This window comes from Rhinopithecus bieti, unplaced genomic scaffold, assembly GCF_001698545.2.
Source record: "Rhinopithecus bieti isolate Rb0 unplaced genomic scaffold, ASM169854v2 scaffold_15087, whole genome shotgun sequence".
Taxonomy (NCBI): Eukaryota; Metazoa; Chordata; class Mammalia; order Primates; family Cercopithecidae; genus Rhinopithecus; species Rhinopithecus bieti.
This window is the reverse complement of record NW_016808547.1, coordinates 3,496,990-3,521,632: the sequence shown is the minus strand read 5'-3', so window position 1 is coordinate 3,521,632 and position 24,643 is coordinate 3,496,990. Positions and strand designations below refer to the sequence as shown.

The window sequence follows — 24,643 nt, the reverse complement described above, 5'->3', positions numbered from 1 at the left end:
GGACTACAGGCTCTTCCACCATGCCTGGCTAATTTTTTGTTTGTTTGGTATTTTTTTTGGAGAGATGGAGTTTCGCCATGTTGCCCAGGCTGGTCTTCAACTCCTGGCCTCAACAAATTCTCCTGTCTTGGCCTCCAAAAGTGCTGTGATTACAGGCGTGAGCCCACTGTGCCTGGCTCATAGAATTATATAACATGTAGTCTTTTGTGTCTGACTTATTTCACTTGGCCTGGGGTTTTCAACGTTCATCCATGGTGTAGCCTGTGTCAGCACTGCTTCTTATGCTGGATATTTCTTTGTATAGATGTATCGTATTTTATCTGTCAGTTGACAGATGTCTGGGTTGTTTCCACATTTTGGCCATTATGTATAATGTTGTTAGGAATATTCATGTACAAGTGTCTGTGTGTACATGTTTTCACTTCTCTTAGAAGTGGAATTGTTGGGTCATATAGTAATGCTTTTTTTTTTTTTCATTTTGAGACGGAGTCTCGCTCTGTCACCCAGGCTGGAGTGCAGTGGCACAATCTTGGCTCACTGCAGCCTCCACCTCCTGGGTTCAAGCAATTCTCCTGCCTCAGCCTCTGGAGCAGCTGGGATTACGGGTGCACACCATCATGCCTGGCTAATTTTGTATTTTAGTAGAGATGGTGTATAATTCTTTTCTATGTTGCTGGATTTGGTCTGCTAGTATTTTATTGAGGATTTTGGCATTGGTATTGATAAGGAACATTGCTCTGTAGTTTTCTTTTCTTGTGATGTCTTTGTTTTTAACCTTTGGACTTTAACTGTTTTCGTTTTTTAAAACTCTGCTATCTTTCCCCTAAGTGTGGGAGCACCTTAGTGTCAAAGACATAGTCCATGGGCCTGAGATTCCTAGAGGTCCGCATGGGGCCCATCATGGAGTAGGGCCAGGGGTGATGACTGAGACCAATTAGGCAGCACCTGCTCTTTACCAGGCTCTGTAGCATCCTCAGGGTTCAAGTGCATTTGAAATTTGTTTATCCCAGTTGGAAGTAGCCATGTCTGCCGATCTCTTTAACTCCAAACAGCACCAAGGCACAGGCCATTCTGCTTATTTCACAACAGTCTTGCCAACACTGGATGCTAGAAACATCCTTGTGTGCTCCCCAGTGCCTGGTACAGGAGAGGACTGCACACAGTGGACACTCTGTAGGTATTTGATAAATGGCTGAAAAGGAGGGAACTGGCCCCTGCAGCCCCCCTGCTCCTCTCCCCCCACCCCCCACCGCTTTGAGATGGAATCTTGCTCTCTTGCCAGGCTGGAGTGTAGTGGCACGATCTTGGCTCACTGCAACCTCCACCTCCCGGGTTCAAGCGATTTTCCTGCCTTAGCCTCCCAAGTAGCTGGGACTACAGGCGTGTGCCACCATGCTAAGGTAATTTTTTGTATTTTTAGTATATACAGGGTTTCACCATGTTGGCCAGGATGGTCTAAATCTCTTGACCTTGTGATCCACCCACCTTGGCCTCCCAAAATGCTAGGATTACAGGCATGAGCCACTGCGCCTGGCTGCCCCTTTTATTTTTTATTTTATTCTTTTGAGACAGAGTCTCGCTGTCACCTAGGCTGGAGTGCAGTGGCACCATCTCAGCTCACTGCAACCTCCCAATCCCGGGTTCAAACAATTCTCCTGCCTCGGTCTCTTGAGTAGCTGGGACTACAGGCACACACCACCATGCCTGGCTAATTTTTGTATTTTCAGTAGAGATGGGCAACTGATGACCAGCATGCTCCATCCAGGGAGGTGTTCACTCAATGTTTATTGAACAACGAATACAGAAAAGAGAGTCCCTGGAGCTCTATGTGTGGAAAGTAGCCCTTCTGGACAGAAAGAATGTTCGTGGTCCATGTGGTTTGAGTCTGTTAAGAAGGACACTAAGGCACATGGCTGGTGATCTTTGCGTCACAGACGTAGGTGAGCTCGTGGTGGAACTCCTCCTTCTCTGTAGGTTTCTAGACTGGGCACAGAGGTGAGGGCAGAATGCTGGGGATCCCGGTGGATCTCCCCACAACTTCCTCCAGGGCAGGATTTCCACCCAGGCCCAGGCTGCTCGTTTCTCTCCTTCTCCGCCAGTCTGCACTGCGGCAGCCATGGCTCACACCAGAGGGATGGGGTAGGAGGCACAGGCAGCCAGGCCACACATGTTCTTTCCGCGCTCGATGAGGAAGTACCTGGGCAAAGAGAGGAGCTGAGGCCCAGCTGGCGGTCTCCTGACCACAGGCCTTTCTAGAATGTTTTGCTGCTCACCAAGAGCTGACTTTAGGGATGAGACCCTCTGAATTTATTCATAAAACAGTAGCATTCAGCTTATTTGATCACCAGCAAATCACTGACCTGACTTTATGAAGAATTCATTCTTCCTTCTCCTTGGCTGCCAGATGAACATTCTATATCCCACTTCTCCCGAAAATTTACCAAGGGCCCCCTCTTAGCCCTGGCCAGGCCCTCACACAGCTATTTAATCAACAGGACCCTGAGGGAACACGAAAGCTCTCCTTTTCAGATGAAGACATGGAGTCTGGGAGGAGGACAGAACAAAGGCACAGCAGCATGTACAAAGGCCACCCCATGCCAGCCTTTTCTCCCCAAAGGAGGGGCTGTCAGTGATCAGGGGTACATTTGTTGCCTTGATTTCTCAGAGACGGACCCTCCCAGACACTGATTTCATGCCAGCAGAGTTCCGAGTTCTGAGCTGTTTTCCTAGCAGTCCTTCTGAGCCAGCTGGCCTCCTGCTCTCCCTGCAGCATCCTGAAGACCTGGGGCCCTGTGAGGGCTGCAAATGGGGGCTTGGAGATGTGGAGGCTACATTCTCATGCTCCCTTTCCCCTTGGCCTGGGCTAGGGCTTGGCTGACCAGCTCATTTGTGGAAGCCATAACTCTGAGATGGAAGTGATGCCCCCAGGGCCTCCAGGCCTGAGCAACATCCCCCTCCCAGCAGTGGGACCTGGGAGCTGCTTACCCGTTCATTCCCCACTGGGGACCCCAAGAGTTTTTCACGATCCAATAAGGGATCCCATTTTCTTCTCCATACCCAACAGCCAGTACTGCATGGTTTACTTTATCTGGAGTTTTATGGCAGGAAGTACTGGAAAACAAAATTTAAAAAGAGGTGATCATATGGGAAGGATAAAAGCAATGACAGTCCCATCCAGCAACGCCTCTTTGAGTACTTTAGAGCAATGTTCCCCACAGGGACCAGGGAGGTACGTAAGGTGGTGATTTAATCACATTTAGTCACCGCGAGAGAACTCCTTTCAGTTCTTTTTATATTTTGAGATGGAGTCTCACTCTGTTGCCTGGGCTGGAGTGCAATGGTGCTATCTCTGCTCACTGCAACATCCACCTCCAGAGTTCAAACAATTCTCCTGCCTCGGACTCCTGAGTAGCTGGGATTACAGGCATGTGCCACCACACCTGGCTAATTTTTGTATTTTGGGTAGAGACGGGGTTTCATCATGTTGGCTAGGTTGGTCTCAAGCTCCTGACCTTGGGTGATCCACCCACCAAGGCCTCCCAAAGTGCTGGGATTACAGGTGTGAGCCACCACACCCAGCTCTTTTAGTTCTTTTGGTTCTTCTGCTCCTGTTGGGAAACTCTCCATATGGTGCTGGCCCATGTCTCACCCCTGACACTTTCTACTCCCTCTTTCCTAGCAAGGAGAGAGCCGCCTTCCTGCTGCACCTTCTTCAGGCAACAGCGTCTGGAAGAATTTAACACAGCTTTGCCTTGTTGCCACTGCATTTATTAAATATTACTTTATACCTATGGCAAAAATACAACTTCTTCTGTTTACAAAAGTGAACTAGCTTCCATAAGGAAATTCCAAGAAATTCAAGAGAACAAACTGCAGTGGTCAGGTGTGAATTCAGCTGATGTGCAAGTGGGCCATGGGCTCGCGCCAGGCCCAGGGCCAGGTGCTGGGATCCAGGCAGCATGCATAACTGTCCCTTGGAAGCCCTGTTTGGCAGGGAGCAGGTTGGCAAAGACGCTGCTTCTCTACAGTGGCCTGAGGGCTGTGACAGTGGGAGGGTGACAGAGCCCGCAGGAGGGGATCCAACCTACTGGGGTGGGGGTGGGCAGGGTGGGTTAGGGAAGGCTCCCTGAGGAGGCAGGGAATGCCCATGGAACTATGAACCCTTCTGCGTGGCTGGGGTGAGGGCTGCAGGGTGGAACAGAGGAGACAAGGGTTTGATGGCAGATGAGTGTGGAAAAAGAGGGAGGACCAGATCATGAGGGTCCCCCCGAGGGTAGGACCCTGGGAAAGCAGGGACACTGGTGTATTCAAAGGTTGGTGTGTCAAGAGGAGTGTTTCAGAAGGCAGAGAGCTCCCAGTGGAGGCTGGAACAGTGTGTGGGGGGTTAGGGGGTCCAAGGACAATGATGGCCAGGGCAGAGCCTCAGGGAGGGAGAGGAGAGCACAGACGCGAGTGACGTTAAAGGGCAGCAACTGATGAAGGGAGGGAAGTGAGGCTGCAAACCAGGCAGGCGAAGAGGTGCTGGTGAGAGAAACCCCGTAGTAAAGAGGCTAAAGCTTGGTTTTTCTGAAGAAGCCTGGGTGACTCCTCCAGCACAGGATCCTAGTGTGTGAGGGCAGCTACTCTCTTCTCCCTATTTTATGTCTTCAAATTTTTAAACATGGGTTTTCTTTATCTGAGACAGAGCTTCGCTCTGTCACCAAGGTTGGAGTGCAGTGGCACAATCTTGGCTCAGTGCTACCTCCATCTGCCGGGTTCAAGCAATTCTTGTGTTTCAGCCTCCCGAGTAGCTGGGATTACAGGTGCGCACCACCATGCCTGGCTCTTTTTTCATTTTTGTATTTTTAGTAGAGATGGGGCTTCACCATGTTGGCCAGGCTGGTCTCTAACTCCTGGCCTCAAGTGATCCGCCCACCTTGGCCTCCCAAAGTGCTGGGAGTACAGGCATGAGCCACCACGCCTGGCCTGAACATGGGTTTTTCAAACTGGAGGCAGCTCTTCTGTTAAGGAACACAGAGCTCTCACATTTTGGCCCTAGCTCTCACTAGCCAGGTGGCCTGTGTCTGCTGTATCCTTTCTGACCTTCTCTCCTTTGCTAGAGGCCGTGGCTCCTAGACCTTGGGGCTGTGTGAGGATTACCTGAGGGATGTGTAAAACGCCCAGCACCTGGCAGGTGTCATGAAGGGTCTGACACACAGGAGTCTGGGCTGCGAGCCCAAGTCCCATGAGTGGGGTGTGAGGAGGTCCACCAAGGCCCTCCCCACTGTCCCGCCTGGTTCCTGGGACCCCGACTCACCTGGAGTAGATGCCCGTTTCATACATCATGAAGTCCTGAGTCACCTCGAAGGCAAAGCTCACAGGGTTGTAGAGGGCCACAGCCTCTACCATCGCTTCCTCATCATACTGTAGAAACAGGACCGAGACAGACACACATGGCCTGTCACCTCCCTACTCCTTTCACAGTACAGCCTTTTGCCTCAAGCTAGGGGCTAGAGGCCCAGAGCAGCATCATGGCCAGAACTAGCTCCCCTGTGGCCTCTCTCCCTTCCCGTCTCTGGCTGGGTCTGTCTGGCCATTTCTCATTCCTCTCCCCAACTCTGCTCCTAGGAAACCCTGCACCCTCTGGGATAGGGACCTTGGGGTACAGCATGGACCTACTCATTCAGTCATTCACACCCATTCCCTGAGGTCCTCTCCTGGGCCAGCAGCTCTCAGGGCTGCAGAGATGGGTATGATGTCCCACTACCCCAGGACGCCCTACACCCATAAACCCAGTCCACAAAGCTTTGCTGCTAGAACACAGGGATTATAAACCATGGACGGGTAGGTCCCAGATGGCGGTGGAAACAAGAGAAGACCCAGCTGAGAGCTGTGTGCCTTCTGAGTAGAACCTGTCCCCTCCAAGGGGGAAGGCAGGTGGGGGAAGTCAGGGTGGCTTCCTGGAGGCTGCAGCTTTGGAACAGAGCTGCAGAGACCAGGTGACAGCAGCAGGTAGAACCTCATGTGGAACTTTTAAAAAACCCCAAGTCCAGGCTGTGCCCCAGACCAACTACAACAGTATCTGCAGGGTGGGGCCCAGGCATCAGCACTTTTGGAGCTTTTGGGTTGGGGTGGCTGGGTTCAAGTGCGCTAACGAAGAGACCTCTGGGAGTTGAAATGGGGGTGAAAGTTACCTGCGCTGAGGCCAGGGCCCTGCTGAAGGGAAGCAAGTGCAGGAGGAACGGGGCGCCCAGCCTCCCTCCATCCTGCCTCCCTGGAGGGGTGGACAGAGACCCAGCGGTGAAAAGCAAACAGTTGCCTGGCGAGGGAGTGCCTTTCTTCCTGGTATGTGGACGAGGCCTTGTGAGCCCGACAAGTCGGGGAATATCTGAGACTTGGAGGGCACAAAGGCCGGCCCAGCACAGCGGTGATGACTTCTGTGGGTGGCACAATTTCCACCCCATGGGCCTGCCCAAGAGGGCTGAATGCCAGTTCTGGCCTGGTCGTCAGGGCCCTGCAGGTGTCACCAATGAGGCTCTTCTGGGGACCACGCAAAGGATACCTTTGAGGCCCCAATTCACCTGTCTGTGGGATATCACGGCCCAGAGCAGCCAGCTTGAGTGACAGCAGCAACATTCTGAAGAGGGTGATATCCTGAGTACAGGGTGTGGGCTGTACGCTGTCAAGGCAATGAGCCCTGGTTCTGGAATGACATATTCTTAGTTCAAATTCAGCATCCATTTCCTAGCTCTGTGGCCTTGGGCATGTTACTTAACCACTTGGAGCTTGTTTCCTCATCTGTCACATGAGGTAATAAGGATACTCATCTCCTAGGGCCAGTTCGGGTCTAGAGGGGATAGTGTGTGTTGAGGGTTGGTACATCGCCTAGAAGTACTCCATCAAGTTAAGGATGTTACTGCTGAGAGCTTGGCATATGCTTCAACTAAATGGTTGTCATTACATTTAATGTAATGCTGCTGTCATTACACAGACATCACGTTTGTGAACTGTACGTATATTCGTGGGCACACACACAACCTGAGGGATATTCCTCCACTCCTCACACACACCCTCCCACACTTGTACGCATGCACGCTGGAGTCACGAGGGCATTCACTCACGTTCCAGTTCTCTCTGGGAGAAGCAGGGTAAGACCACACATCCCTATTCACTTGAGGTCAACTGTGACTGGGAGACTTGCTTTGGCTTTAGAGCTAGGGCATCATTTACCACCCTCTTTCCCTCTATTCCTGGCATGAGGCCAATGACACCAAGCACACACCACCCTCCCTAAGCTGTGCACGGGCGCAGGAGTGCCACACACCCTTTGACTGTTGTCAGCCATGCAGATTGGGCACAGTTGTTATTACAACAGAACCTGGCTCATCCTGAGTGACACTCACCCTCCTCAGTCTCACACACGCTGTGTCAAGCACATGCTCATACCTGCTTCTGTGGGATGTGGACAATTGCTTGCATTTTACAGGCAAGAAAATAGAACCACAAGAATGAAGGCATGGGTGGATCTGGAGTTCAGAACCGAAGAGCCTGCCTGCCAGTTTGCACTTTCCCTCCCATGTCCCACCTCGCCACTGTCACAGCAACTGAGACCCAGTGATAATCTGAACTCATCAAAGGGATGTGCTGTCAGAAAGGCTGCCCTGCTGGGCCTGTTGGCTATCGGACAGCGTGAGAGAGGTCTCCTCATCAGGACACATTCCCCATCCCAGAGGGGGATCGGCACTCACGATTGTGATGTTGGCTACATCCTTGACAAAGCCGATGGCCTTTCCAGGCCGGAACTTGCAGTCACCATCCTGTTGAGGATGCAAAGGGCATGAAATACAGGTTAGGGACCTGAAGTCTCAGCCTCCCCATCCAGTTCAATAACATTTACTAAACAAAACAAGATGTGTCAGGGCCTGGCATCCTTGTCTTCAAGGAGCTTAGGGTCTGGTAGCAGATGGTCCTGTCCTGGCTTTGGCAGAGGTGGGCACACATGGTGTGTGGTGGGAGCCTGGGGAGGGGCCTGACCCGGCCTGAGGAAACTCGCTGAGAAGTGGAGGCTGAGTCAGAGCCTGTGTGGCAGGGGAGTAGGGACAGTCTCAGCCCAGGAAACAACGCTGGCAAGAGGCAGGTGCAGGGGTAAGGTCACAAGGAGGGAAGCACAGCCCTTTCAAGGCAGGAGAGAAGGCAGCAGGACAACGGACAGGACTGGAGGGAGGGCAGGACCTGGCATTTAGGAACCAGCATGGGGCTGGGCCTGGCGTGAGGTTAAGAAGGGAGAGTTGGCCAGGTGCAGTGGCTCACGCCTGTAATCGCAGCACTTTGGGAGGCCGAGGCGGGTAGATCACGAGGCCAGGAGTTCAATACCAGTCTGGCCAAGATGGTGAAACCTTGTCTCTACTAAAAATACAAAAAACTAGCTGGGCATGGGGGCAGGTGCCTGTAATCCCAGCTACTCAGGAGGCTGAGGCAGATAATTGCTTGAACTCGGGAGGCGGAGGCTGAAGTGAGCCCAGATTGTGCCATTGCACTCCAGCCTGAGCAACAAAGCAAGACTCCATCTCAAAAAAAAAAAAAAAAAAAAAAAAAAAAAAAAAAAAAAAAAAAAAAAAGAAGGGAGAGTAAAAGAGACAGGGACAGGGAGACTGAGATGGAGTCTGGGCTTTCTCCTGAAGGCCTCATGGAGCCTCTGCGGCTTTCTGATTCAGGCAGGCATGGGGTCTGAGCTGGGTCTGAGAGGCCTGGGGGAGGCCACCCTCAGGGGTCTGGATGGAGGCCCCAGTCTGAGCGGTCAGCGACACAGATGGGCAAAGGGAGTCATGTGAGGTCTATGGTGGTCAGCAGGCTGGCAGCAGGGCAGGGTAGGGAGGGGGACCGGCCTGACAGGACTATGGACACCCAGGAAATTCTGAGGGAGGCCAGTGCCGCTCGTCACCGCGAGGGGAAATACAGGAGGAGCAACAGGTCTCGGGGAAAGACAAGTCACTTGGCTGTGGCCAGGCTGGGCGGAGGTGATGGTGGGGAGAACCAGCAGCCTTGATAGTGTGGGGGTGGGGGTGGGCCCCCAAAGGTCCTTGGCACAAGAGGCCGACTGCATGGACAGAGGCTAGAGGCGAGACGATGGCGCTCGTGGCAGGAGGGAGAGGAGCCAGGAAGATGGGGCAGGTAGGGGGAAGGAGGGGTCCTGAGAAGGCTGGCTCAGGAAGGAGAGATATGGTACTGCAGAGCGGGTATGGGGTGAGAATAAGAGGCCCCTGGTCTAGTGAGAGCAGTGGGCTCAGGTGGGTGGAGGAGGGGAAGGAAGAATTTGGAGAGCACAGACAATTGTGAGAATTCCAGTGGGAGGGAGGTGGAGCGAGAAGGGATGTCTTCCAAGGCTGGGGAGGGAGTGAAACTAGGCGTGCTGTACACCAAGGAGACAGAGCGGAGGCTGCTGGAGTTACCTTGCCCTGGTAGGGGTAGGTGTCTTCACCCATGATTCCCTTGTTGTACAGGATGTACTCGAAAGCCTGGCTGGGGAGACCCCTGCAAGAAGTACACACAGGTGAGCCCACCTGGGGCTGTCCTGATAGAGGCGGGACCCTCGGGGGCTGGCGCAGCAAGATGTCTGGCCTGGCAGGCTGGGGACTTGGTTGGGCATGTCCCAGTGGCAGAGGGGGTCTCTGAGAGGCCTTGAGATAAGTCTCAGCAAACTCAGGTGAGGCCACCGGAGTCCAAGGAACAGTCCAAACGTGCCTCAGTGGGACAGAGACCCTTCAAGGCCAGCCGCCTGTCAGGAGCGCAGAGCCCCACACCACAGTCAACAGCATCAGCCCAGAGCAGTCATCAACACGGCCGTGCCCCTGAGCAGGTGCTTCCCAGGCATGACTCCCTGACCCCTCATGTCGACCCTGTGTGGTAGATGCTGTAATTTGCTGAGGCAAAGAGGCTGAATAACCTGGCCAGGGCCACACAGCTAAAGCTGGGAAGTGGTTCAAAAGTGGGTCTTTTTCTACATCACATGGCCTCCCAGAATAAACAAAAACTCAGCAGCTGCCCAGCAATCCCCATCCCTTCTCTGTTTCTCTCCATAGAATTCCGCACCACCTGACCTAGTCTAGCCTTGACCACTGTCTGAGCCTGTCAGAATGCCCGTTCCTCCAGTTCTGCTGAGCGCTGTATCCCCAGGGCCTACACACAGTGGGTGCTCCATGATATTTGTTGTATGAATGAGAAAAGGAAGTACCATCCCGAACCAAAGCAAACAGACTCCTTTGAAAAACAGGCTGGATGTGGTGGCTCACACCTGTAATTCCAGTACTTTGGGAGGCCAAGGCAGGCAGATCACCTGAAGTCAGGGGTATGAGACTAGCCTGGCCAACATGGTGAAACCCCGTCTCTACTAAAAATACAAAAATTAGCTGGGTGTGGTGGTGCGCGCCTGTAATGCCGTGTACCACCGCCAGGAAGCTGAGGCAAGAGCATCGCTTGAACACAGGCAGCGGAGGTTGCAGCGAGCCGAGACTGCATCACTGCACTCAGCCTGGGTGAAAAGAGCAAGACTCTGTCTCAAAAATAAATAAATAAATAAATAAATAAATAAATAAATAAATAATGAAATAAAGATAAAAACAGTGAGACCCCAGAGTGCCCAAATGTCAGACTCTTGTTATGGGTCAGATTTCTAAGCTGTGGAACGGAAACAGACCAGAAGTGAGGGGACACTGAGCAGGATGGTGGATCTGACAGCAGGCTGTGACTTCACCCCTGGGTCCCCAGGACTCGGCCGCAGCACGGCTCCCTACAGGAGGAAGAGCCAGCTCAAAGGGGCTGGGGCCTGGGAGAGGGATGTGCCCCAGGGAGGTGGAGGGGAGCTGAGGCAGGGCACCCCAAGGGCCTGGCTTTATGCACACAATGTGCCAGGTGAGCAAAGGCCACCGAAATGTCTCAGAGCACTGCATGAAGGGAGGGCCACAGTCACTGTAGAAATGTCAGCAAATTCCTGGCAACCTGCTTTAGAGTGGGCCAGGAAAGCAGGTCCAGGCAAGGTACAGCCCTTACGCACGGCCACCTCACCCTCACAGGGTGCAACGAGCTTGGGAGGCTGGGACTTTAGCAAGTTCATCTAAAGGCCAACCCTGTATCTGTGTGTGGATCTCGGGTTTGGAGGATGATGTGTAATGGTGTGTTGCTCACTCTATTGAATTCTTTTAGCCACACTCCCAGAGGCCTTGGTGGCGGGTGGGGTCAACCGTGCTGTGGAGAGCCAGGTGATAGAGTGGAGAGAGGACAGAGGCCTGGGCTCGGATTCTAGCTCTGCCCTGTCCTGGCTATGAGACATGGCCATGTGAGGTGACCGCCCTTGTATGACAGAGACCATTTAGCCATCACCCAGGGCAGTGGTGGGATTATATCTGTGGCACAGCCAGCACACACTGCATCCTGTCAAAGCGGTCAGTGGGAAATGAAGAGGTTTTGGGCCCCTCCTGGACAGGGACATACCCTTGGCAGCCGTGATTGTTGAAGTCCTGGGCGCAGTCCACCAGCTGCTGTTCAGCCTGGAAGAAGGACACAACCCAGTAAGCTGCGAGCTGAGAAGCCATCAAGGGTTTGGCACGAGGCGCTGAACCTCCCTGGCTGGGCCACATCTGGGGCCCCATCAGTGCTGTGTCCAGGTGACCAAATTATAAACTCCCCAAGGGCAGGAACAGTTGCTGTATGTCCTGCAGTGCCAGCTCAGCAGCTGGCATATGTCGGGAGGGACTCAGTAAGCAGGGGCAGCCAGGGAAGGTGAGAGGGGGCGAGGGCTGCTGGGTCCAAGCCCTTGCCCTGTAGGTGTGCCCATACGATGCTGAGCATGGGGTCCCACAGTGGTGTATAGGATGGGGGAAACAGGCCTAGCCAGAAACCCTACCCCCACCTGTCTTCAACCTAGGGCCCTCATGGCCTTACCAGGCCTGCTGTGCACACTCCCTCCTTCCTACACAGAGGCAGGGGCTAGGACAGTTCCTGCAGGGGCATCATCCCTCCCATGTGGGCGAGGGGATGGATGCATAGGTTCCAGCTCTTCCCTCATGAAGACAACTGAGGCTGCTGGGAAGGGCATAGCTCCTAGTTGGCTACCCACCAGGCAGGCTCCGCCTTTCTGAACCCCTCTGCGGGGAAGGCTCCAGGCTGTCAAGCTAAGGACCACCCAGATCCACCTGGGAATGAACCCTTGGGCCAGTTCCTTAATAAACTCAGATCCTTCCCAGGAAAAGCATCAGTTAAGATTCTCATGCTAGATGTCCACAAGGCTGGGGCATCTGGGTCCACCTGAAACAGCACCCTTAGCCAGTGCTCCAGGGAGACCAAAGGCTCAGGCCTGGCCCACATCAGGCTGGGGTGTCCTCTGCAGGGGGTGGCCTGTGGCTGATTTCTTACCAAGGACAGCATCTTCCCGGTTGTGATGGCGATCGCAGACTCCAGGGCCCCTGTGGTGGAGAAAGTCCAGCAACTGCCGCAGGCACCCTGGAAAGGCCAGGGGAGGGCAGAGGACATCAGTGATGGGGACACCGTGAGACAGCCCTGCCTTCTGCCTTCCTCTGCTGATCCTGCCAGAGCTCCCGAGTCCTCAAGTGCCTTGACAGTTTACAAAGCCCTATTCCAGATCCATTCATTCTGAGCCTCACAAGTCCTGAAAGGCTTGCAAAGGAGCAGGAGCAGCAGGTGGCCCATCCCAATCCCCACCATCTTGCCAGGGCCTGGAGTCCCCCACCCCATTCTACAGTCTTCTGGCTCTCTTCCTTCTCGATCTTCAGCTGGCTCCTCTTTTCCCCACTGGTTCCCTGTAGAAGGATGCCCCAAAGTTCTGTTTTTAGAACCTTCTCTCACCTTTCCACCTCCAGTCTCATTCTGCCCACAGTCCTGTTAAACTAACAGCTCCCCAAACCCTAGCCCAGTGCTGACCTCCACTCAGGCTCAGACATCCAACTAACTGCCAGACAACCCCACCCAGACACCCCTGACACCCCAGACTCTGGGGGACCCGCCCCATCCACCCATCTCCCCACCTTCTGACAGTTCATTGCCGCTGCCTGGCCCCCTTATTCACAACACCTCCAGAATAACATGAGGGTTAGGTGTGGGGGGCTGCAGCCTGCCTGCCTGGTTCACATCCCAGCTCTGCCACACACCAGGTGGGTGACCTGGGCAAGTCACTTCCCCTCTCGAAGCCTTGGCTTCATTGCTTGTAAAGTGGGAATGGCGAGGGTTCCTGCTTGCAGGGCACTAGCAGGGTTAGGTCAGATCCTGCTGGTCAGGCAGTCGCCCCCATGGGCACAATGCTGGTGGCTGCTGTAAGGATTTCTCTCGGGCTCATCCCTGTTTCTTTGCCTCGCTGGTTCAGTCTTTCATCTTCGGCTTCTGAAATGTCTCTAAGTCCCCTTCCTGCCTTCCATGTCATCATCCCAGGTTCACACTGGCCTCCCCCAATCTCTTCCCTTTACATATCTCTCTCAGCTGGGGGACGGAGGGACGGCCTGGTGAGAGAGTCCCTGAGACAGTCAATGAGGCAGGTGTGGCCACTTCCGGGGAGACTATGCTCACTGCTGAAGGAGGCGGAGCTGGGCTGAGCCTTGGGTGCTAGACTTGGGGCAGGGGCCTGGTTTTGAGTCCCCTCTGTCACTTACTTACCTTGGACTTCAGGCAAACCACCCTCCCTCTCAGGCTCCCCCGCTGTAAAGTGAACAACTCTCAAAGGGGGTGCTGAGCTGATGGACGCTGGGGCTGCTGTCCATCTCTATCCCCACACAGCGGCCACAGTAAGAGATAGCACACATCTATGACAGAAAGTACCTCATTCTGCTCCCTTAGCCCAGCTGGCTGCGTTCTGCCTGATAGCCCAGGATCTGTTAACAGGAGGACTTGGAAAATTCTTGATGGGCCTCCCTTTCCTACCTGTCCAAGTGGTGAGCAGGTTTAGGTTTCCACACTTACTACATGTTGCCCTGAATTGTCATGTGATTCTCAGAGGGTCTAAAAAGGTCACAGGGGCAAAGGTAGGCTTCTGCTCCACTCCCTGCAGCAAGGAGAGGTTTGCTTTGGCTCCTGGGTGCTAGTTAAACATCCAACACTTGGCAGGCTCCATGAACACTGTGAGCCCGGGAGGATTTAAAGCTGTGCTGCATGGCTTTTTGGAAAGTGGAAAAACATTTCTCATGGAGAATTTTGATGGAAAGCCAGGAGTTTCCAGGAAGGAAACCTTCACTTGATATTTCCTAGAGACCAGAGGTCAGCGTCTTTCTGAAGAAGGCCACAGCAGATTCACTGCTAGGGGAGGGGCCACAGCAGGCTGGAAGAACAGTGGGGGCTGGGTCCCGACTCTGGGACAGGGCCTGTATTGAGACCCCCCCACTGCTCCCCCATGGAGGAAGGCGGGGCCTCTCACCTTGCCAAGCCCTCTGTGCCCCACAACGAGGGCCACAGAGGCCAGCCCCCGCCATGAGAAGCTTGCTGATGCATGACACATGGACTAACCAGAGGGATGTGGCCAGCCAGGGCAGGGGCTGGCCCCTGGTGGCTTGGAGAGGAAGGAGCAGGGAAGAGGAGATGCATGGGGTTCTGGTGTCCAGATGGGCACAGGGAACATAATGTTTTGGATGGCCCTGTAGGAGAGACCTGGGACCAATGGGAAAATGTGAGGCGTGGAGAAGGAAGGCAGTGAACTTTAGCCCAATAAAGAGGAACTTTTGCATCCTCCAGAGCAGCCGAGAGAAGTGCTGACCTCCCTGGCCCCTCAAAGGAAGAGGGCTGGAGAGATGCTGAGAGGAAACAGAGGCAGGGATGTGCTTAAGGTGGTTTTGTGGACCTTTTGAGTTGTTCTTCCTGGTGTATTGTCTGGGAGTGTGGCTGTTTTGCAGGGAGAGGATGGAGATTGCCAAGCATACCTGATTTTTCACAGGTGATACAAAATTTCCTTTTTTCCGCCAGTCCATGGAAGGTGGGTAGGGACCAGTACCTCGAAGGTAGTTACTTTTGGTGGCTGAGCAATTCTGGAACAACCAAATACATTATTTTCAGGAAAATAAACAAAACCAAACACCTTTCTGACAACAAGAAGAAGAAAGGTATAAAAACAGAATCACCAAGAGAGAATGAGAAAGACTGCAGCTGTCAGAACCTTCCCTCTCCTGTCTACTGCTCCCAAATGCTAAATTACATGTCCCCTTGAGAGTCCAGAGCATTAGGATAGCGTAGACAGATGTAGCAAATAAAAATACAGCTCACCTAGTTAAATTTGAATTTCAGGTAAACAACAAATAACTTTGTAGTGTAAGTATATCCTGTGCAATCTTTAGAATATACTTATGCTAAAGAATTACTTGTTGTTGATCTGAAATTCATTTTTAACTGAGCATCTATATTTTAATCTGGGAGCCCGAAGTTAAGGGTCCACATTGCTAAGGCCATGGGCCTGGACTGCTGAGAGCTGACTACTCTGGTTCCCCCAAAGAATCTGGGGACACCCTCAGCTGCATCTGGGGATGGGACTGAATCTGCCTAGAAGCAGAGCAGGCTCCAAATTTATTCCAAAGGTTTCACTAAAAGGATTCAGGTTTGGTTGCAATGAATTATACCTACCTGAGGCTCTGACCAAAGATACTTGTGCTTTATTTCAGCAAAGCTCATGTCTGAAAATTGGTTCAGTGCCACTACAAAGAGGAAGGAAAAAACCAAAATAAAACAGGTGGCTAGCGAATCATTAATGAAGAGACAAGAAAAAATGATAAAACCTCCTGTTTACCTGTATCCTGTTTAGAACCACTGCAACTCATCTCCTTTAAGTTTCTGTATTTAATATAATTCAGTAAACTAAGGTCAGCCCTTACAGTGCTGCCAAAATACCTGGGGAGCTTTTTCAATGGTATAGATATCCGGGCCACACTCCAGAGATGCTAATGCAGTTGGTCTGGGGTGGAGCCTGGGCACTTACTTTTTTAGATACTCCCCTCGTCAATCTGATGGATGGCTAGGTAAAGAACCACTCCACTGCTGCCAGGGGCCTTCCCACCTGCTGCCTAATTTGGTCTCTACACAGCCCCAGGAGGGATGCGTGATCATTTCCGCTTTTTCTTTCTTTTTTTTTTTTTGTAGACGGAGTCTCGCTCTGTTGCCCAGGCTGGAGGCAGTGGCACAATCTCGGCTCACTGCAACCTCCGCCTCCCAGGTTCAAGCGATTTTCCTGCCTCAGCTTCCCTAGTCGCTGGGACTACAGGCGCCTGCCACCATGTCTGGCTAATTTTTGTATTTTCAGTCGAGATGGGGTTTCGCCATGTTGGCCAGGCTGGTCTCGAATTCCTGACCTCGTCTTCAGGGATTACAGGCGTGGGCCACCACACCTGGCCTCATTTCCTCTTTACTGCCCATGTTAGCATCCCTGAAGGTCACAGGCTAGGACTGGGCAGAAATGAGTTTCAAGCCCAGGTTTCCTTCCAGTTCATGCTTGATGCCTTTATTAGCAATTTAGTCAACTACCAATATTTCTCAGAGTCCTTAGCAAATATGCTGGATGTGTGTGTGAGTTTCTAGTGAAATTAATCCGGAGTGAAAGCAGATGTTCCCAGGGGCTGCTCTGAGCCCATGAGCAACCCCTACCCCCCAACAACAATCCAAAGACAGAGCTTGGCTTCTAGGCTGGACCCTCAGATGGCAGGAATGGGGCAGGGGCTTCTATAGTCTCTTGTAAACTTCACAACCACCCAGAGGGGTACCAGCTTTGTCCCAAATTTACGATCCCACATCACACAGAGAGTAACAGTGGAGCCACAATCTGAGGTCAGCCAAACACAACTTCAGAGCCCGGGCTTCTGCTCCCTCCACCCACCAGCACCCAGTGGGCCCTTTCATGGGCTGGTTCACTAACTGACTGCCTTCCAGGAAGGAAGGTGTCCACATACTTTTAAATGTGTGGTTCCCATTGTTGTGGGCATTTATCTTCCTCCAGTTGCTGGCAAACGTCTGCATCCTGTGGTGGTACTCCTCTGTGCTGTATGTCTTATGGTGCTAAAACAAAACACGCCAACAGCAAGTCATGGAAACAGGATACAGCTCCCCAGAGGGAGACTTTTTTGTTTTCGTAAGAGGAAAGTTGAAGGTTTTCTTTCTGCTATCATTCACAGGCCGAATCTGTGTTAATGGGCGGGGCACTGCCCTTAGTCTCTGCTGAGAAATTTGGGAAGTTACAAAACAACCCCATCTTCAGGGTCCTGTGGCCAGAATGAAAACCATGCAGCTGCTTGAAAGTCAGCTTGCGGTCCAAGAGGCACTGGTGAACAGACCTGCCACATGCGGGGCACTCCTGGACGCCACTGCTGGTGCTGGGTCAAGTTTATGGCAAAAATCACCATTTTTCAAAAGCACAAGCACTGGTGTTCCTCAACTGATTTTACAACCAGTACACAGTGTGCTTTGGTTTTCTAAAAACAAATGTGTATAATTTTTTATTGATATATAGCTGATGTACTTTTTTGATACATGTAATATTTTGATATAGTCATATCATCTGTAATAATTCAAGGTAACTGGGATATCCATTGCTTTAAACATTTCTTTATGCTGGGAACATTCAACTTATTCTCTTATAGCTATTTGGAAATACACAATAAATTATTGCTTACTACAGTCCAATCTACTTATTTGCTAAACACTTGGTTTCATTTCTTCTATCTAATTATTTTTGGGCCAGGTGTGGTGGCTCACGCCTGTAATCCCAGCACTTTGGGAGGCTGAGGCGGGTGGATCACCTGAGGTCGGGAGTTCAAGACCCACCTGGCCAACATGGCGAAACCCCATCTCTACTAAAAATACAAAAATTAGTTGGGCGTGGTGGCAGGCACCTGTAATCGCAGCTACTCAGGAGGTTGAGGCATGAGAATCGCTTGAACCCTGGAGGTGGAGGTTGCAGTGAGCCGAGAGTGCACCACTGCACTCCAGCCTGGGTAACAAAGTGAGACTCTGTCTCAAAAAAAAAAAAATTTCTTTGTATTCATGAATCAATTTATCTTCATCCCTGCTTCCCTACCCTTCCTAGCCTCTGGTAGTCACCATTCTACTGTCTTTCCTCATGAGATCCACCTTTTTATCTCTCACATATGAGTGAGAATGTGCAATATTTGCCTTTCTATGCCTGGCTTATTTCACTCAACATACTGGCCTCCAGTTCCATCCATGTTGCTGCAGATGACAGAATCTCATATTTTTACGGCTGAATAATATTCCATTGTGTATATACACCATGTTTGCTTTCCCCGTTGATAGGCACTTAGGTTGATTCTGTATCTTGGCTATTGTGACTAGTTCTGCAATAAATATGAGGGTGCAGTTATCTCCCTATTATACAACTTTCCTTTCTTTTGGATATATACTCAGTAGCAGGCTTGCTGGGTCATATGGTAGTTTTGTTTTGAGTTTTTGGTGGAACCCCCATACTGGTTTTTTTGTTTTTTTTTTTACAATGGTTGTACTAATTTACATTCTCCACAATATGCTTTGAATACAAAATACAGAAACGAATCCCAGGGCTTGGAAGGCTGTCAGCCAAGTTCATCACTTGGGACCACTATTTGGAAGGAATTTACTTAACTGCATCTTTCCCAGTGTTTGGCCAATTCAATGTCTGGAAAGACCCCATTAGGCCAAGTTGGAAATTCCCTCTTTCATTGTCTCAAATCTGGGACAGTTTGGTTTGATAACAGGAAACTGTGAAATGAAAAACTTCAGAAAGAAGAAGTTGGGCACTGACCTTAGACATCCATGACTTGAAGTGAAACTTCTCTGGAAAAAGAAAAAAAAAAAAATTAGGTCTGGGCACATCACACTAATGTTGAGTCTATAGTAAAGTAGGGCACTTTAGAACTGATTTGCATTTTAGAAAACTGGGCTAAATTTAAAACATCAAAAATGGTGTGATATAATACAGAATGCTAAAAGAAACTCTGACTTTTCCTGGTTTTGTACCCCAAATTAACATGAAAAAGTATGTACTGTTAATCAGTGGTGTTAAAAGTCGGGATAGTGGTTATGCCTACTGGGTGGGGGCACAGAAAGCACTTCTGGGGTGCTGCTCATGTCTTGTTTCTTCATCTGAGCACTGGTCACCCGAGTGTGTATAGATGGCGAAAATGCGTGGAAATGCATACTTAGTGAATTGTGCCCCTTTCTGTATGATGTTATATTTCAGTAAGAAGTTAATTTAAAAATCTATCTACTCCAGCTGGGTGCGGTGGCTCATGCCTGGAATCCCAACACTTTGGGAGGCCAAGGTGGGTGGATTGCTTGAGTTCAGGAGTTCAAGACCAGCTTGGTCAACGTGGTGAAACTCCGTCTCCACAAAAATACAAAAATTAGCTGGGTATGGTGGTGTGTGCCTGTAATTCCAGCTACTCAAGAGGCTGAGGCAGGGGAATCGCTTGAACCTGGGAGGCGGAGCTTGCAGTGATCTGTGATCGTGCTGTTGCACTCCAGCCTGGGTGACAGAGCAAGACTCCATCTCAAAAAAAAAAAATTATTCTGAATTGAGTAATCATAATTATTTTTAGTGTCCCAAATGATTAAAACATTTCAAATGTATTATGCATTATGAAAAGTAATTGTTAAACATCAAAAGTAAAATTGTATCAGAAATGCATCTCTTAATGAAATAAACAGGACTCTACTACCCATCCCCCACAATGGATTTATATTTTCATGAGTGAATATTGTTTAATTGAGAAAAGGTTCAGCATTAATTCTGGTCTTATTTTTGTTTCTTATAGGTCAAAGGGCTGGGAAACCCTGCTCAAATAAGCAGCTGGGAATGCAGGCAGTTTTTAAGAGCAATGCCATTTAATTCTTTGCACTCCTTTCTGTGCATCCAATCCCATGGTACTCTATCACTCAACTAACTTTCTTTCTTTCTTTTTCTTTCTTTCTTTCTCTTTCTCTCTCTTTCTTTCCTTCCTTCCTTCCCTTTCTTTTTCTTCTTTCCTTTCTTTCCTTCCTTCTTTTTCTTTTCTCCTTTTCTTTTCCTCCCTCCCTCCCTCCCTCACCTTCCTTCCTTCTTTCCTTCCTTTCTTTCCTTTCCTTCCTTCCTTCCCTTTCCTTCTTCCTTCCTTCCTCTTCCTTCCTTCCTTCCTTCCTTCCTTCCTTCCTTCCTTCCTTCTCTTTTCTTTTTTTTTTGAGATGGAGTCTGGCTCTGTTGCCCAGGCTGGAGGGCAGTGGCATGATACCCGCTCACTGCAACCTCCACCTCCCCAGTTCAAGCAATTCTCCTATCTCAGCCTCCCAAGTAGCTGGGTTTACAGGTGCCCACCACCACTCCCAGCTAATTTTTATATTGTTAGTAGAGATGGGGTTTCACCATGTTAGCCAATCTGGTCTGAAACTTTTGACCTCAGGTGATCCACCCACCTTGGCCTCCCAAAGTGTTGGGATTACAGGCATGAGTCCCCACGCCTGGCCTCACTCAACATTATCTTTAAGACCCCATCAGTTGATACCCCCATGAGGTCCTCTCCTCTTCAATTCAGTTTCCTTGAGGAATTGAGAATGCCAGATATGAAGGATTTATTACTGTTTTGTCTTTTGTTTGCCGTCCCTGTTGTTTTATACCCATGGGTTCAGGTTCAGACTGAATGAGAGGAAAGAGGTACCCCCTTGCCTTCAGGAGCTCTCTCCCAGTTTTAGCAAAGAGGACATTTGGAAATAAAAGGTCTATAAATGGATTTCCAGAACACTCTCTGCCGGCATCACTTGGAATATCTTTGTATTCCCCCAAGGATTCATACCTCCAGTGTGAAGATCACTACCACACAGCATTCAGATCTCTGTTTTGGGGTCTCGAACCTGTTCCAGAGACCAATCTATGGCCATTTTCCCTGGGGGAAAATGCACATTTCCCCAACATGGGTCCCTTTAGGGTTTCAGGGGATTCCAAATCTTGATTAAGTGCCCTGCTGCAGCTGAGGGCTTTAGAGGAAGACAGACCTCAACTCAGGACAAAAGTTGGAGGCAGGGTTTGAGTTTAGGACAACTGACTACCAGTTTGCCTCTGGGGAGATTATTCTGGGGCCAGAATAATCTGCTGGTGAACCATACTCTACCCTCAAATAGATCCATTCCAATCTAGTCAGGACTTTTAAAAGTGCCATAATGTGTGCTGCTTTGCCTGGATTTAGAGCAGGTTTCAGGAAACTACAGTATTCCCCTGTTTGTTTGTTTGTCTGTTTTAGATGGAGTCTTACTGTCACCCAGGCTGGAGTAATCGTCACCTCTTGGTTTCAAGTGAGTCTCGTGCCCCAGCCTCCTGAGTAGCCGGGATTACAGGCGCCTGGCTACCACACCCAGCTAATTTTCGTATTTTCAGTAGAGACAGGATTTCACCATACTGGCCAGGCTGGTCTCAAACTTCTGACCTAAAGTGATCCGACTGCCCTGGTCTCCCAAAGTGCTGAGATTACAGGTGTGAGCCACCGCACCCGGTCCTTGGCCCCTGTTTTTGTACAGCTCCTGAGCTACAAACAGTTTCTTACACTTTTGAATGGTTAGAAGAAATATAATATTTTATAGCATCCGAAAGTCATTTGAAACTGAAATTTCAGTGGCCATAAAAATCCTATATTAGAACCCAGTCACACTCACTCACTTACATACAATCTATGGTTGCTATCACACTACCATGGCAGAGTTAGTAGCTGCTACAGAGACCACCATAAAGCCTACGTTATTTACCATCTGGTCTTTTACAGAAAAAGTTTGCCAAGCCCTGCTCTGGAATTCAGACAGTCTCTCAGTGCCAGCCTCCTCCAAGCAGCCCTCACTTGGGGCAGCTGGGTTTTCCTTAGGCGGGAACTGACCTGGAGCTGGCCACCCACTGAGGTCTGCAAGACTGGGGGGCTTTTTTAATAAATAGGTGGGAAGGAATGAGGCAACCCTCCGGCCCAGATTCAGCCTCGGTGATCTTTGTCCCATCCCCTGAGCCTCTAGCTGGGGGAAAGCCCTGTCCCGTTCCTCCAGAGCTCAGAGCACCCCCTCCCTAGGTTCCTGGCTCCTCGGATTGTTTCTTGGCTACTTTTCTCTGTGAAGGGGGCAGGTGGTCTTTAAGTTCAGAGCCTGTGGGCTGAGGCTGGGACCAGGGGCAGTAGGAAAGGAGAGAGGCAGTAAGGAAGAGCAGACTCCCTGCCTTCAGCCAGGGCAGTGCCTGAGCCCGGGCAGTAGACAGGGTGCAAGGGCAGCACGAAGCTGGACCAGTCACAGCCTGGCGAACAAGAGGAGTCCTGGGGCTCCACCTGACACCATGGGCCCTGGGGTGCGGTTAAAAGCGCTGCTGGACTGAGTGCTTTCCCTGCTGCCGTTGCACACTCTTTCAAACAGCCCGTCCAACCTACTCTACAGATGGGACTCCCAGGACACTATGGAGATCCCTTGTGTGCCAAGTCCCGGGGGAAGCTGCTATAGAAGGCTGGAAAGTCCTTGCTCGACTCTGGCAGGGACAGATCAGAGTCCTCTGTGTGACACTCTGTGACCCCAGTTGGGGAAGGCGGAAGGAGCTGCGGGCTCCTTTGGTATTCTAGGCTGGAGAGCCGCCTGGCTAAGCGGGACCCTGGACACTCAGCCCATCTGCTCTTCTGGTCCTACAAGCCGCCTACCCTCCGAGACGTCCCCCCACCCCATAATGCAGTTCACCCCTCCCCGTGCCAGCACGCAGAGTCCCTGGCCTCTCACCGGGGAAAGCTCTGCCTCGTTCCTCCGGAGCCCAGTGCGTCCCCGGCCAAGTTCTCCCGGCGTCCACTGTAGGACCTGCCAGCAACCCCTCGGGCGGCGCCCCCTCTGCGTACCTAAGGAGTTCACGGACAGTTTCGCGGCGCTGCACACTGGGGCTCCCAGGAGCCAGGCTCCGGCGCAGAGCAGGGGCAGCGTGACCCACATCGCGGCCGTGGCGGCTGGGCTCTGGCGCTCAGGGTCCACGGAGGTGGCAGCCCACAACTGCGACTGCGAGTGCGGCGGGGCTGCACAACCGCGGAGGGGCGGTGCGAGCGCAGGGCGGTGCGAACGCAGGGCGGAGCGAGCGCAGGGCGGGGTGGGCGGGACTCCCCTGGGGCCAGGCTTGCGGGAGGGGGCGGCGCCGACTAACCCTCCAGCTGTAGTTCACATAGCACCCGGCCGCCTCGCTCCCTTATCTCCTCTGGGAGGAAGGGCTTGTCTGGCTATCAGGCCTGGCTGAGTCCTCGATCTGCCTGGACTGGCTGGCACAGCGCGGGAGGTCTCAGCCTGGCCTCTCCCTCTCCCAGCGTGTCGCCATCCCCACGTCCCCCATCTCCCTGCGTATCCCCACCTCGCACCCCCATCTCCCTGCTTATCCCCAACTCGCACCCCCCATGTCCCTGCCTGTCCCCACCTTACACCCTCCATGTCCCTTCCTGTCTTCACCTTGAACCCTCCATCTCCCTGCCTGTCCCCACCTCGCACCCCCATGTCCCTGCCTGTCCCCACCTCGCAACTCCCATCTCCCTGCCTGTCCCCACCTCGCACCTCCCGTGTCCCTGCCTGTCACCACCTCACACCCCTCCATGTCCCTGCCTGTCCCCACCTCACACCCCCATCTCCCTGCCTGACCCCACCTCACACCCTCCATGTCTCTGCCTGACCCCACCTCGCACCCCCATCTTCCTGCCATCTTCCTGCCTGTCCCCACCTCGCACCCCCCCAATCTCTCTGCATTTCCCCACCTCACACCACTATGTCCCTTCCTGTCCCAGCCTTGCACCTCCCATCTTCGTGCCTGTCCCCACCTCGCACCCCCTCATTTCCCTGCGTGTCTCCACCTTGCACCCCCATCTCCCTGCCTGTCCCCACCTCACACCCCCCCCCCATGTCCCTGTGTGTCTCCACCTCGGACTTTCCCCCACCCTCCCCATGTCTCCCTGCCCTGGTTAACAACATTCCCCTGGCTTCCCTTTTGCTTGGAGTGGACTTATAACTGGAGAAGCTAGACACCCTCCTTGTGAATTGCTTTGCCCCTTAATAAACATTTTAGTCTTTCTGCTGAGGAAGTTACATTAAGAACTGTAGGGCCATTCTCTGAAGCTCGCAAAGCTGAAGAAGATGGTATGTAAGGGTATGGGTGTGAGACAGACAGAAGAACGTGCATTCCAGGCCGAGAAGGCTGGTGCTGTCACTGCTTTGGGTGAGGAAAGGGTGATTTAGAACCGCCTGTGCTGTAGCCTCGAGTGCCCAGTGGCACCCTGTTCTTCACTTACATCATCACCTTGCAAAGTGGCATGTTGTTGACCCCCCCATTTTACAGAAGAGGAAACTGAGGCCCCAAGAGTAGATTGTAACTTTCCCAGTCCGCATGCAGAGTGTCTGAACCCAGCCTTGACCTACTGCAGTGTTCTCTGCTCTGGGCTTTCTCTTCCTCTGTCTCTTCATTTTTAAATTTTTATTTATTTATTTTGAGACAGGGCCTGGCTTTCTTGCCACCCAGGTTGGAGTGCAGTGGCATCATCACAGCTCACTGCAGCCTTGGCCTCCCAGGCTCAGGAGATCCTCCCACTTCAGCCTTTTGAGTAGCTAGGACCACAGGCTCAAGCCCAGCTAATTTTTTTGTATTTTTAGTAGAGATGGGGTCTCAAACTCCTGGGCTCAAGTGATCCTCCTGCCT

At 51.7% G+C, this 24,643-nt stretch overlaps 1 protein-coding gene across 3 annotated transcripts; it reads right to left on the bottom strand.

The window, feature by feature from the left end:
* Positions 1-1,755: 1,755 nt before the first annotated feature.
* Positions 1,756-23,022, bottom strand: CTSH (cathepsin H). Of its 3 annotated transcripts, XM_017886846.1 has the most exons (13): positions 22,818-23,019; positions 18,746-18,777; positions 17,283-17,420; positions 16,902-17,007; positions 15,586-15,656; positions 14,892-14,996; positions 12,388-12,474; positions 11,467-12,057; positions 9,429-9,510; positions 7,728-7,796; positions 5,297-5,403; positions 2,986-3,111; positions 1,757-2,197 (listed from the first exon to the last, which is right to left on the bottom strand). In XM_017886846.1, the coding sequence occupies exons 8-13, from the start codon at positions 11,622-11,624 to the stop codon at positions 2,122-2,124; spliced, it is 618 nt and encodes a 205-aa protein (XP_017742335.1). In that variant the 5' UTR covers positions 11,625-12,057; positions 12,388-12,474; positions 14,892-14,996; positions 15,586-15,656; positions 16,902-17,007; positions 17,283-17,420; positions 18,746-18,777; positions 22,818-23,019; the 3' UTR covers positions 1,757-2,121. The 3 variants fall into 3 exon arrangements, with proteins under 3 accessions (XP_017742333.1, XP_017742335.1, XP_017742334.1); XM_017886844.1 differs by lacking the exon at positions 17,283-17,420 and having other exon boundaries at positions 1,756-2,197; positions 11,467-11,522; positions 22,818-23,013; XM_017886845.1 differs by lacking the exon at positions 17,283-17,420 and having other exon boundaries at positions 11,467-11,522; positions 22,705-23,022.
* Between the last annotated feature and the right edge of the window lie 1,621 nt (positions 23,023-24,643).

What these genes read in the sequence shown, in the direction of transcription:
- CTSH (XM_017886844.1), bottom strand. Translation starts at nt 22,908, where the DNA reads ATGTGGGTCACGCTGCCCCTGCTCTGCGCCGGAGCCTGGCTCCTGGGA. An exon ending in ATCTTTGGTCAGAGCCTCAG is followed by an intron (nt 14,997 to 15,585) that starts GTAGGTATAATT and finishes TGGTTGTTCCAG; the next exon opens with AATTGCTCAGCCACCAAAAG. An exon ending in CCGGGAAGATGCTGTCCTTG is followed by an intron (nt 11,523 to 12,387) that starts GTAAGAAATCAG and finishes TCCTTCTTCCAG; the next exon opens with GCTGAACAGCAGCTGGTGGA.